At 36.3% G+C, this 14783-nt stretch overlaps 1 protein-coding gene across 1 annotated transcript in view; it reads left to right on the forward strand.

Moving 5' to 3' along the window:
- LOC150085033 (coiled-coil domain-containing protein 97) overlaps positions 1–14783 on the forward strand; it is a 33019-nt gene that overhangs the window by 4485 nt on the left and 13751 nt on the right. The window contains exon 2 of the mRNA XM_090375728.1: positions 153–310. Within this exon, the coding sequence (XP_090231854.1) occupies positions 153–310 (158 nt within the window). The remainder of the gene's footprint in view (positions 1–152; positions 311–14783) is intronic.

The following is a 14783-nucleotide window of genomic DNA, read 5'->3' on the forward strand; positions in this document are numbered from 1 at the left end:
AAAATGAAGAAATCTGTGGTAAAAAAAATGTCTTGTGCTATTATTGAGATTACCACAGCAATATCTGTAATTGTTCTCTCTGTATTGATACTGTGTTAATTCATAATAAAAAATTTTCTTTTTTGAAAGACTAATTTTATTTTAATTGCTAGGTTTTCAACATTTTTATTATCCTGTCTGGATCATATGGAAACTGAATATTTGTTACGAAAGCAAGCAGAAGAAGAGGAAGATGCATTTCAGGAGAGTGAAGATGATGATGATGATGATAATGATAATCACAGGAAGCAGGAAGAAGAAGAAGAGGAATGTAAGTTATACTTATATTAATACTGCATTCTTGAACTTTTATATGTACTAATGTAAGAATTAAGAAACTGAAAACTGAATATCTGTTGTATCAGGTTGTTATTAAATAACAACCAAGATTGAACAGCAATTGAATAATTAAATTTTTAAATCAACTAGACAATTGTTATTTACATTGAAAGTACTAGGAACATGAATATGTTATATCTAGAATATTCATTCAAACTAGATAGAATCGCAGGATTGATAGTATAGAACACTAGAGTGGGGATGTGATCATGGAATTCAAAGTGGGATGGTGAGAGACAGAGAGAGAGAGTCACAGTTGTTAAAGGCAAAGGAGACCGTCTCCTTTCTGTAAATTAAAGATACTGCATGGCCTCTTATCAATTGAGAAGATAGCAGGAGGAGGACAAATGCAGAGCAATTATGGAATACTTTTAAAGCAGGGTGCTAGACAAAAGTGGGTTGCACATGCACAAATCAGACTTCAGAGAGTAGTCAAAACTTTCCCATTTATAAGCACTGATGATCAGTTTCAATGAAGTATCACACGGTAACTCTATGAGGCTGTCTTATTTGATTGAAGTTAATACTGCCTTGTTATTCAAAGCTGCATCGAATGGGTATCCAATCCAGTTATTACTGGAATCAGGAACAGGAGAATAATCCTATAAGTTAATTTTTAATTCTTATAAATGTTAAATATGAATATTTCTTGTATTGTCAGAGTTGATCTCAGAAATTTTGAGGAAATGATTTGTACGCAAAAATTTGAAAACGATTTAATCATAAATGAAGTATTTTTAGCATTGCTACTTTGTCTTCAATTTTGAATATACTTACATTTACCCTTGAGGGCTCAGATTTAATCGGCTTAAATGGGCAAAAGTATAAGCTAAATATGCAACCATATCTAACTGTGTAAAGTCATTTAAATGCTCAGCTAATTGAAACATATCATAAAATTATTTTTATTTCTTCATGTAATTTAAAAAAAAAGTACAGGAACTGTAAGGGTTACGTTCCGTGGAACGCTACGTAAGTTGGAATTTCCCCCATGCTCGTGCAGCACTCGCAACTGTGCTCGCTGAATTGATCGAATCAAAAAAGAAATCTTCAATGAACATGTAAATAGAATTATTTATTGTATTTATTTAATTTTTTATCTCTTGCAGGAAAAATTACAAAAGCGTGCAATTTAAAAAAACTTAAAAATTATAAAATTACAAAAAAGAGAGGAGACAGGCATAACGTCAGTAAGTTTTACCTCTCAAGCATCATTGCCAGAATTGACGTCATCAGCTGATAAGTATGCCACTGCAGAGGTTTAGGGCTGTGGAAATTTAGAAGGGGTCGGCCGCTCAACCTTACGAAAGAACATATTAATGGATGACTGGACGGTGGCTTTTTCTTTTCATCGTAGATTTCTTTGTAGCAAGCAAGCATATCATTTACCCCTCTGTTAACTTTTAAGAATTGTTTGCTGTCAGGATCCATCTTCTCAAACCTCGCCATTGCTGATGCAATTTCACAAAATGCCATTGCCATCTCTGTAGTGATGAAGCGTCTCAGCTCCTAATTTGGTTCATCTTGAGCTTCGTCAACATTTTCTTCTTTCACTATCGCTGCCTGCAAGTCAATAAGTTGTTTGTTACATAATTCCTTCTCTTCTTTTTCTAGTAATTCCTCCACATCTTTGGCATCAATCTCCAACTGAAGCAGCTTCGCAATCTTTACATTCTTATCTGTAACCTCTTCATGTGATTCATCTTTTTCAAATCCTTCGAAGCCTTTTATGTGCCGTGGGCATATTTTCTTCCATGCACCATTTAAACAACTTTTAGTAATTTCTGCCCAGGCCTTATTAATGTTTAAGATGCCGTGGTAAATATTAAGATTTCCAAGTCTCAACATAAAATTTTTCTCATCGTCTACTGCAGACAATGCCTGCATAAATACAGTCCATTCCGGTTATTTGGGACACATCGGGACTAGTGCATTTTGGCCCGATTAAGCGGCTGCCCCAATTATCCGAAGTTTCACGTAAATAGTTAAAAATACAATGTACCCCCCCCCTTTTACAATTGGTTCACTGTACAATCAAATCACGTTACGACGAACTCAACATAGTAAAGTACCGTTCACTATACGATGTGCAGTAAGCGCCGATCATTGTGATCACATTTGTGAATTGAATTTTAATTCTATTAAACAGCGATTCTTATTATCGAAAATAGGAGGAATATTATCCATAGGCTATAAAAGCAAAGATATATTAAGCACAAATTTACCCTTTATTACCTTGCCAATTAAAAAATTAAATGATACGTGAAAATCAGAATAATTAATACGTACTGTAATATGTACATAAGAGCTAATTGTCTTTTCTGTTCACTGACATTTGTGGGCGGGGGAGGTTAAAATTTAAAACAGTAAAAAGATAAGCAATCAGTAACAAAGAACACAGCACACGCAAATTGCAAGTAACACAACATGCACAAGTGAGAACGGAGTAACGAGTTACAAAGCTTTAAAAATAGGAATGAAGAGAAGATCTGAAAATTAATTTTTTTATATGATTGAAGATTGCATGGAAGTGTAAACACATTTCACCATAATAACCCACAGAATTCCAGCTGTCGGTATTATCGCAAATTCAGTAAGATCGAGTTTACCGTATGTTTATGATAGATTTCACTAACAGAAAAGCCCAATAAACAGGTGACTGCTAATTGTTTTTATTGTTTTATGGTTGTGACCTCCAGAATTTCAACAGAACCACGTGGAACCATCAGAGACAATCATAGGGTAATCTCCAGTGCTGCTGTCTCCTGCCCCGATTAAACGGCATGCTGTCCCAATTAAGCGAAGTAAACCCTGGCTATTTTCTCGATTGGTTTCTGTTTTTTAAGATTTGCCCCAAATAAACGGCTGCCCCGAATTAACCGGTGGCCCAAATAACCGGAATCCACTGTAGTATGCTTTTAAATTCAAAATAACACCCTGATCCATAGATGAATGAAGTCATGTTTGACGGTAGAAATATGACTCTCACGTTCAAACTGAAATCATCTAGATGCGTAGGACGTCCAGGAGCATTATCTAATAGAAGCAAAATCTTGAAAGGAACGTCGTTGTCTTTACAATATTTTTAAACCTCAGGAATGAAAGAGCATTTAAACTAATTCTTGAAGAGATATTGTTATCTATGCTCTCTGGTTCCATCGGAAATTCACGGGCTTTATTGATGCCCTTAAATGCACGAAGATTTCCAGAATGGTACACAAGCAGTGGTTTTAATCTTTAATCTCCCGCTGCATTACCCCCAAGCAAGAGCGTGATCCTATCTTTTGACGTCTTAAAACCTGGCACTGTATTTTCCTCTTTGGTAATGTATGTTTGATCCAGCATTTTTTTCCAACACAGAGCAGTCTCGTCAATATTAAAAATTTGCTGCGTTGAATAGCTGCCCGCCTTCATCAATAATTTTTTTCAACTCATCACGAAATTTCTCTGCAGCTGCAGAATCGGCAATGGCAACTTCACCGCATACTTTAGTATTGTGAAAACCAGCGTGATGCTTGAACCTATTAAACCTCCCGTTGCTTGTCACTAACTTGGCATGGAGTTTACCGTACTTATCCTTAATATCTTTATAAATACTTGTTGCTTTTGCTTGAATAGTCATTAGACTCAGGGGCACTCGCTTCTGAATCTGTTTTTCCATCCATATTATTAACAGCTGTTCCATCTTTGATGTAGCACCTGAACAGTTTTGTGATCACTGTTGGTCTTAAGTGTGTTGATCCTTCGACAGTGCACGTATAACGCACTGTCCTTTAAAATAGTATTCACTGTTGAAGCAGCGAGACCTAATTCCCTTGCAGTAGATGACAAACTTTGTCCTGCTTCTTAATTAATCATCTTCATTTCTAAATAAATTTTGTTTCGTTTTCTGGTACTACCACCACTTGCACTTTCTGTTGGTTGCTTTCCCTTCATCATTGTAATATGTAAATAGGAACGAAGAGATGTTTCTGAAAATTTGTTCTTTATAGGATTGAAGATTTCAGTGGGGGGAACACATTTTACCATAATAGCTTAAAAACCCACACAATTGCAGATATCGGTATTATTGCAAATGCAATAAGATAGAGTTTACTACCCATTTATAATTATATGCACTAACAGAAAAGCCCAATAAACCGGAAAGTGCAAATTGTTTTTATTGTTTTATGGTCGTGACCTCCAGAAACGTTGTTTAGATATCACAAAGGCGTTCAAAATTTATTCTTATAACGGGAACATATGATAACGATGAAAGGGTAGTGCAATTTCCATTATAAATATGACCTTTTAGAGAGATAAATAGCTTAGTAATATAGCAAAATTTTCAACTTCCAAGGACTTGGAATGAAATACAAAAGAAAACCAACCCAGTGTTGTTGGGTGCACATTACGATATTTTCACGATACCTCCATTTATTCCTACGGGATGCAAAATACATTTCCATGATTTTTTTAAGTTTGCACCAGCCAGCAAAAACTTACATAAAGTCGAATTTCCTTAAGTTCAATATTACGTAAGTCAAGGAGTTCCTGTACTTTTCTATGAGATAGCAAGTGAATTTTGGAATGCAACAAAAACTGCTTATTAAGACTTATTTACTCACTTCATAAAGAATAGAGCATACACAGGATATTTAGAAAAATCTGCTGAGGACAGCAGTGTTTTCAATGATTGGAAAGCTAATGCTAGAACAACAAGTTTAAATATCTTTTAGAGACATGTCAGGGTAATAAACAATAGATGAACACTCAGTCTGAATTGTGTTGACAGCAATGTCAGGAGTGTTATCACAAAAATGAGTGAATTTTATCTCCTCAGTAAGGCAATTAATGCTGAAATATAGAGCTAATGGAAATTTGGTATCACCCAGAAAAAGCAGAATGAGAAATAAATTCACCATGTGACTCAAATTTTTAAATCAGCTAGATGAATATGATTTATATCACCATGTTAGAGAAAATACTAGGGTCAAAAATGTTCTAGACCTAATCATTCTCGTGATTCAAATAGCATCGTAGGGCAGGCATCGCAAATGGTAATCAGTAATCATTAGTAGTAGCAAACGATATAAGAACATCAGCCAAAAAAAAAAAAAAAAGGACACCTTCCATTTTACCTATTCATCTCCTTCAATAGTATGTCTAGTTCTTTCTTGAATTTATTCAAGCTGTCAACTTTCACAACAACGATAGAAATTTGTTTCAGCTGCTGGCTTGCTGGCTAAAAGCAAACTTCCTCACGTCTATTCTGCAACTATTCTTCCTCAAAAATAAATTTATGCCCCCTTATGTATGTAGTCTGACAAGAGGAGGAATCCCATCAGCATTGAGCTTACTCAATCCATTCAAAGCTTTAAACACCTTAATCAGATCACCTTGCAAGTGCCTAGTCTCGAGACACTGCAGTTTGCAGAACTGAAGCCTTTCTTGGTAAGAGCATCCCTTCATTCCCTTCACCAGATACAGAGAAGAGAAGGGTTATTCTCATTACCCTTCTCTGTACTCATTTCAGCAGCTCTACATCCTTCTTAAAATTCTCCAGACCTGTATGCAGTACTCAAGATGTGGCTTGCCCATTGCCTTATACAACAGGATAATCACATCCTTATCCCTGTTAGTAAAACTCCTATATATCATTGACAAAACCCCATGAGTTGTCCTGGCTGCATTGCTCAGAGAACTTCATATCTGACTGCACAATTACCCCCAGGTCTTTTTCATTCTCCACTACACTGAGTGCAGTACCACACAGTTGGTACATTACTCTGGGGTTTGATTATTTCATGAATAAGTGCATTATTTTCATTTAACTGAAGATTAGAAATGGAAATTTTAAAAATATGGTACTAGACAGAAGTGGCGCCTCTGTAGCCAGGTGGGCAGGAGCAGCAGTGCGTAGCACACGTTTCTTGATTAGACCGGGGTTCGAGCCCATGACCACCAAATACGGAGGAAGCGGAAAGGTCAGGGAATGACCACTGCATATTCCTAAAGCAATATGGCCTTAACTGCTAATGCTCCTAAAAACCAAATAACAACTACTAGACAGAAAAGCCATTAATCCCATTATATAAGGCTATTGTTAAGCCACACTTGGAATACTGTGTTCAAGTACTGCACCTAAAGAAAGACATTGTGCGAAAGGATCCAAAGACAGGTAACTCGCGTGGTGAGATCTGCAAAAGGGCGTCTATATGAGGAAAGACTTCGAATATGTGGGTTGCAGAGCTTGGAAACGAGGCACCTTAGAGGAGACTTGATTCAGGTATTTAAGGCTCTGAGAGACATAAGCAAAATGAATGAGGACGAAATTTTCATGGTTATAAATGATTCTAGAACAAGGGGCCATAATTTCAAGTTACGGGGAGAGATGTTTAGACTGAATTGCAGGAAGTTTTATTTTAGCCAGCGAGTTATAAATTACTGGAATAAGTTACCTACATGGGTGGTAGAGGCTGGCAGTTTGGGGAAATTCAAAGGTCACCTATGGGAGGAGGGAAACACATAGGTTGTCCATTTCCTTTTCTCTTATTAATTACTATTATTTTATTATATATTTTTTTGGTTGGTGCAGCATAAGCCATAAGCTTCCTTACACCAGGTAGCCATTGCTAATACTAATACTAAAAGTCACACTAGACGTACTTTGGACTATTTAATCCAAAGATATGTATATATGTTCATGTGTATGTGTGTGTATACAGCAATATCCCGCATTGCAATGATAATTGGTACCGAAACTGTTCCGTGTTATGTGAAACCGTGCTGATTGAGGTATAATTATAATGGGTTTTAATTGAATGCGTACCAGAGAAACAGTCTATAAAAAAATTATAATAAATCTATAAACAATTTGCGCTTGATAGCTAATTAAAAGTATTTGAAATAAAAAATATTGAAAAAATTTTATGAGAGATGAGTAAAAAGCTTTATTGTTTATTTAGGTATTTCAATAATGAAGTCTGTTGAAGTCATCTCTTTTTTTCGGCATACAAGTGTTTGTAGCATCGAATCCTATCTTTTAAAATTTGCTGTATCTTGATGCTACATTCATTTGGATCTCCATTCATAATCGCCTCACAGGCCATGTCAAACCCCTGAAACACTTTCTCCAATTCTTCTGTTAAATTCTTTTGGTGCCACTTCAGTGTTATCCACTTCAGAATTGTTTTCCCTCTTCATATGCAGTTTGCTTGTCAATTTCAAGGAGAATTGCATCATCTAAGTCATTTGCATATGAGTCAGTGCAGTCACATACATTGGCTCTGTCCAAACTTTCGAATCCCAAGTCTTTTCCAATCACAATGTCTTAAACAATTGTCTGAATTTGCGATTCAAAACCAATGAAATCATTTGCCAAATGGGACAAAACATGCCGCCAAACAGAACAAATGTTGTTGGCAGTGATTTCTAGCCAATATATTTAGATATATTTTGGATCTCATTTAAAGGATAAAAAAATAAAAGGATAAAAAAATTTCTAGCCAATATATTTAGATATATTTTGGATCTCATTTAAAGGATAAAAAAATAAATTGTGAAATGAAAAGTTTGAAAAGCTATCATGTCATCTCGTCAGGATGGAATTAGAATACTGAACACTGTTGCACATTGCCGCTGACTGCCTGAGGGGAGCTATTGGCATATGTGCGTGTGAGACAATAGAGTTGGCACCGCAGCATATATGTATGCATACCTAGGCTATGACAACACAGCATATATGTAGAGTACGTCTAGGCTATTGAATGAGTTTTAATATGTACAGTAAATTTTTGACTTAAACTTAATTGAAAACCGTATTATAGTGAAACCTGTGCCAAGTGAGGTATTGCTGTATACATACATATATATATATATCTTTTGATTAAATACCCGAAATTATGCCTATACAGTGTAGTGTGGTTTTTACTCTATTATACATACAAATTAAAAATTTTATTAGCTTATTTCCCTTTTCCTAATGTAACTGGATGTAATAGTTTTGTTAAGATGAGTTAGGTTACGGGAAAGTAAGAAACAAGGGCAAGAGTATATTGAAAGCAGCCCTTTTACCACTACTGAAAACTGCAATTGTACATGTGATATAGCTGATGTTAGCTTTCGTCGACTCACTAATCATGATTGACAGTCTTCTGTTATTGCCTAATGTGGAATCAGTTATCTTGCTGATACTGTAATGAGGGAAGAAAAAATTTGTTGAGTAGCAATAGATCAAAAATAACATCATACACTGTGCTGAGAATCAAATTACCGAAAATGATATACTCTTACTGAAATTATAACTCTTTAATGTCAGGTAATACTCTTTAACCTGGAGTCAGTTGTGCGGTGTTAGTAGCCAGGTGGGCAGGAGCGGCAGTGCGTAGCACACACTTCTGGATTAGACTGGGGTTCGAGCCCGTGACCACCAAATACGGAGGATGCGGAAAGGTCAGGGAATGACCACCGCATATCCCCGGAGCAATATGGCCTTAGTTGCTAATGCTTCTAAAAACCAAATAACAACAACAAACAACAGCGGTGTTAGTTCAGCCTGACAATTTTTCAGCACTTTGTGCTTGTACTCTATCTACTCAGCTGAAACTTCTAATAGCTGCTGTTGTTAAACTTAATTATATGTATGTTTTAATTGACATTGATCATCTTCAGTTATTGATAGCAAGTTCGCTTTACTGCTCCATGCTTTCTCCAGTTGGTAACGTGCTCTGGCTTTGTGTTATTGATGCATTGCTTAGAATCAAATTGTTCATGCACTAACTTCATGTTTCATCCAGTGAGCATTCCTGTTACTGACTAGCTGCCTTCTAATTGCAATGTATGTTGAAGTATGCAAGTTTTTAAATTTTAATTTGCTCACCAATAGGTCTAAAGGGAGTTTTAACTTTCAAAAATAAATTAAAAATATATGTTTTTAATATACTATATAGCATCGGTGTAAATACACCATAGTTAACCCATAAATTTGAACTATGTAAGTAGTGTAGAAGGCATCGTTTTAATTGTATCTCATATTGTGGTTGCCTTCACAACGAGATAGCGGTATTGCACTACTTCAAATAAATAATGCTTCTCTAGTAGAAAAGACTACTGTTATTTATTTTCAGAGGATACCACCATCCAGACGATCGTTTCGAAGCTATTGGGCTTCATCATCAGTGGGCGGGTAGGTACCTTGGTAATACAACATGCCATCAAATTTATGGGTTAACTATGGTGTATTTACACCGATACTATATAGTTAATTACCAAAACCCATAAGAATTATTTTTTATTTATTTTTTTTTTATGAGAACCCCGAACACGAAAGGTATCAAAACCTATAGTACTTAGTACCGTGCATGGGTTGAAGGAGAAATACGGGGAGAGGGGGGGGGGATGCCGGAAACTTTGCTCTAGAGACTAAACATGGGTTTCACCACTTCAAGCCTCCAATAAGCAAAGTGGTGGTATTTCACCGGTTGATGAAAGTCATCTACCACCTGTAATGCCTTGTGCATTTCATTTTCAAATTACATTTTTACCAACACCCTTCGGCATCTCTCATATTGTGGATATAACTTTGCAACTGTGATGGCAGGCATGTTGTATTACCAGGGTACCTTCCTGCCCACTGATGATGAAGCCCAATAGCTTCGAAACGATCGTCTGGGTGGTGGTATCCTCTGAAAATAAATAACAGTAGTCTTTTCTACTAGAGAAGCATTATTTATTTGAAGTAGTGCAATACTGCTATCTCGTGAAGGCAACCACAATATGAGATACAATTAAAACGATGCCTTCTACACTACTTACGTAGTTCAAATTTATGGGTTAACTATGGTGTATTTACGCCGATACTATATACAGTGAAACTTCCCTTTAACGGACAGCCATGGGGAACGAAAATGTGTCCGTTAGAGAGGTGTCCGCTAACAAGAAGTCTGAGGGAGAAAAAAAAAAAGAAAGAAAGAAAAATCGTTAAACGTTTAATGTAAAATTAAATTAAAATATATACAGATTTTGAACAATATTTTTGTAAATAATATACAATTACATACACAAGAGATAAAGAAAAATCGTTAAACGTTTAATGTAAAATTAAATTACATTATATACAGATTTTGCACAATATTTTTGTAAATAATATACATACAATTGTGCTATGCATATTATGACTTTATCTTAAGAAAAATACATACAGTAATCACTTATTTTCTTCTGCACCTTCTTCCGGCTGATAATTTTGTTTTCAACATTTGTTTGGAGTGAAGAAACCATCGAAAGTCCTTCAGTATCTTCTTCAGCGGCAAAAAACATTTTTAAACGATTGATTTGTATGAGCGCTTCTATTTTCATCGGTGGTTCGTCGTTAATACGTTCTTCGACAGAATGACCCTCCATTTCTTCATCCTCGTGAGGAACTTCTTGAAAAATATCGATGATGTTGTTGATATCTATAGCACCATCTTCTGTAGTGAGGTTCGAGTCTATATCTTTGTAGCCAGGGTCACTTGTAGCGGAAGTATCGTACATTATCCATAGATGTTGAAGTTCTTGTTCTTCTTGGTGCTCCACGTTGCTGTTCACAACTTCAATTTTTGCGTTTGAGTAGCCAGACTTTACAAAACAGTTCACAACAGTTTGTTTTCTAATTGCCTTTACTGAAGAGGAAATCCACTGAATCGCAACTAGGATGCTGATTTTCTTTGCAAGGTCACTCGCACATGTTACATCATTCATGTTTGCAATGAGATGGCTTAAAACACGTTTTCTGTAGTGAAGTTTAAAAATTTTTATTATCCCTTGATCCAAGGGCTGACACTCTGCAGATGTGTTTGGCGGCAGAAAAACGATTTGAATGATACAATTCAATGTGCGGGTGAGATGCAGCATTATCCATGAAAAGAGTAATTTTTCTGTTTTGACGAATCATGTTTTGGTTAAAGTGACTTATCCATTCGCTCATGATATCTCATATCATCCACGCTTTTTTATTAGACTTCCAGTCAACATTCAAAAGATTCAACTTTTTGCCCTTGAAACAATGAGGATTTTGTGGTTTTCCTATAACAAGAGGTTGTTCAAAGTCTCCCAGCATATTTGAACAAAATAGTACAGTCAAGCGTTCCTTAGAAGTTTTTCCGCCCTGGCACTTTTCGTTTTTTAGACTCTGTTTTTTCAGGAAGAGCTTTAAAAAAACAACCCTGTTTCGTCACAGTTGTAAATATCCTTAGCTTCAAAATCACGACATAAATCTTCCAATTTGACGGTCCACTCTGTTACAACCCCAGTATCAACAGATCCACCTTCACCACTTACGGTTTTCCAAGAAATTTTATGCCGAGTTTTGAACTTGTCTAGCCATCCCACAGAAGCTTTGAACTCATTTACTCCCATAGATTTCGGAATCTCCAAAGCCTTTTCCCTAATAATAGGAAAATTCCCGTTAATGGGAATTTTTTTAGCACGTTCGCGACAAAACCACTCATGCGTAACATTGTCAATTTGAAGTCCAACAGTTTTCGGGAATGATTTTTGAACCTAATTATTTCCATGTTGCCAAAATTGTTTGAGCATTTCATTTTTTTTTTTTTTCTTTAGGATGTCGCTTACCTGCGTCTTCCCGATTTTGAATTTCGCAGCGAGATTGCGAATACTATTTTTTTGCCGATCATACGCATTAATGAGTTCGACTTTATCTTTTAAAGTTAAATGTTTACGAGAAGACATTGTGCACTTCACACGACACTGAACAAAACTGGAAACTGAAAAGACGAAAGGCCGACCAAATTCCCCCCCCCCCCTGCACACACCGAATTCATCAGAAGTTTTACACGTGCCTTAAAATTCTCGAAACAGGGTTTAGAACCGCGACGTAAATCTTGATAAAATTCAGAAAAGCGGAAATAGAAAATAAACACACGATTGAGACAATACGTGGGTGGAAAGGGCCGTCAGCTCTCCCGCAGTCCGTTATGGGGAGATCAAATTAAGTGCTAATCTAAACGAAACAGTGCAGATTGCCTGTCCGCGTCCGTTACAGAGAATGTCCACTAGACAGAAGCTGCAAACACGTTAAAACCAATGGAGGTGAGTTGGGGAATTTGAAAATGTCCGTTGTAGAGAGATGTCCGTTAACGAGAGGTGTCCGTTAGGAGAAGTTTCACTGTAGTTAATTACCGAAACACATAAGAATTATGCCTTGTGCATTTCATTTTCAAATTACGTTTTTAATATAGAACATGGATTTTTCATGGTTTTGTTCAGAAAAGATTGAAAATATAGGTAGCATCAAAAAATGTACAATTTTGATTTATTTTTTTTGCTGATTTTTCATATTTTTGCATGCTTGACTCAGGATTAATATCATAGAAGTGAATTCTGTCTGAAGGTCTAGAATGCCAAGTTTATTGATATTAATAAAAGTAACAGTAAAAGACTCGCTATCACTCCCATATGAGGATTTGGAGTTAGTTGGGAATAAAAGCAATATGTTTTATTTTGCCAAGAATCAATATTTTTGCTGATATGTTTTAATATCAAACAAAAATATGATTTGGAAAAAAAACAAAAAAAAAAAACAGCTAAACTCTATATCCAAGTAAGGGGCTAGGACCTTGTATTTACCAAAGGAGCATTCTACAACCTTCTGCTACCATTGTTGCCAATACGTTGTTTGCTCTCCCTTGTTTCTACTTTCCCAGCTTATCTTAATGAAACTGTTATGTTTGGTTAGATAATAAAAATGGGGATAAGGTAATAAAATTTTTACTTCTAATTTGCAGTTAAAAGAAGAAAATATGCTGTCTCCTCTCCTCCCTGCCTACCCCCCATACTTCGCTTGGTGGGCTTGTCTCCACTGACCTCTTTAGGGATGCCTACTCTATCGTCCCTATTCTTCTATCTGTTTTCCCCCAGTCTTCAGTCTCCCTCCCTCTCTCACTAAATCGACCGAGTACACCCTTAACAATGCCGCCAAATTCTAATCAACGTCTAAATTCTACCAGTTTCCTGTAAATCTCTAAGACAACTAACACTATTAGCTTTTATCTAGCATATAGCCTCACATGTCTAAATTTAATAACATCAAAATTTTGCCCGACCTATTTGGCCTTTAACACATCTCTTTAGCGTTCAACCCCAACCAGCAATTTCCTAACAGCAATCCCATTAAGCATTAATGTCAAATGCAAATTTTTTTTTTTTTTTTTTTAAATAGGTCCTAGCCACTGAAATCCCAGGAAACTAGGTGGCAGGACCTGCCAGAGCAATTTGTTGTGATACTGGATACACCCGGCTAGCCTCCATGTGGCAGGGTATGGGCAACGTCAGGCCCCACTAGGGACCTGGCTGCCAATAAGCCAGATAAACAATGGGCACAACATATCACACTGCACAGACATGGCCCACACACACTTTCAAGTCTCTGGCTTGACAGTGTACTGTCCTCGATACAGCGAAACACACGCGGAGATGGAAGAAATCCCAGGTGCCATCTGACACGAACATACTTTATACCTTATACAAACAAACACAATTGTGTTGTTTGCCATTACAGGGGAGCAAAATAGGATGAACTGTGTTATTTCAGTTCTTCTTTTTCTTTAGGGATAAAGAACGAAACTTAAAATCTTCTCCTTTACCTAAACCTTGGTTTTCCAGTAAATGTTCTAAGGCCGTTCAAAATAAGAATGTAGCATATTGCATTTGGCTCATCCAAATCTCCAGCTTCATTTTGTAAAAAAAAGTTATTAACTATTTGTAACTTGGCTTATCCAAATCTCCAGCTCACAACATTTATAAAAAAATAGCTATTAACTATTTCAAACTTCATTTTGAACAGATTAAAAGTAGAAAGCTTGCTTCTCGTCCAAATGGTAGTCCAGTATTCTTGTGCCTTGCCAAAGCTGTTGGCCATAATTACTGTCCATCTATACTTCTACCACTCTTACATCCTTATGGTTCTGTTGCATCTTGATCTAAAGATAAAGCCAATTTACTAACATTGTACTTTTCTTCTAATTCTCATATCTACAATCTTGGTAAACAACTTCCTGCCATATCCAGTGCACTCCTTTCAATGCCTCATAGTCTTCCAGCAGAAGGATACTGGAATTTTGAACAATCTCAATGCCAAGAAAGCTCCAGGTCATAATGGAATTTCTATAGTTCTCCAAACTTGTGCTCCTGAGCTTGCTGTTGTTCTCTGTCACCTTTTTTACACTTTCTTATTGCACTAGTGTTTTTCCTACTAGATGGAATTTGCTCATATCCAACCAGTTCCTAAATATGGTGACAAATCCCTTCCACCCAGTTATTATTCTATTGCATCTATCTCTACTCTCTCCAGAATAATGGAAAAATCTATCAAGTGCCAACTCTTAAATTATTTTGAAACCTTCCGGCCGATCAACGATCACCAA

The sequence above is a fragment of the Mastigoproctus giganteus genome, chromosome 6, assembly GCF_048544385.1.
Source record: "Mastigoproctus giganteus isolate SK-2022 chromosome 6, ASM4854438v1, whole genome shotgun sequence".
NCBI classification, from domain to species: Eukaryota; Metazoa; Arthropoda; class Arachnida; order Uropygi; family Thelyphonidae; genus Mastigoproctus; species Mastigoproctus giganteus.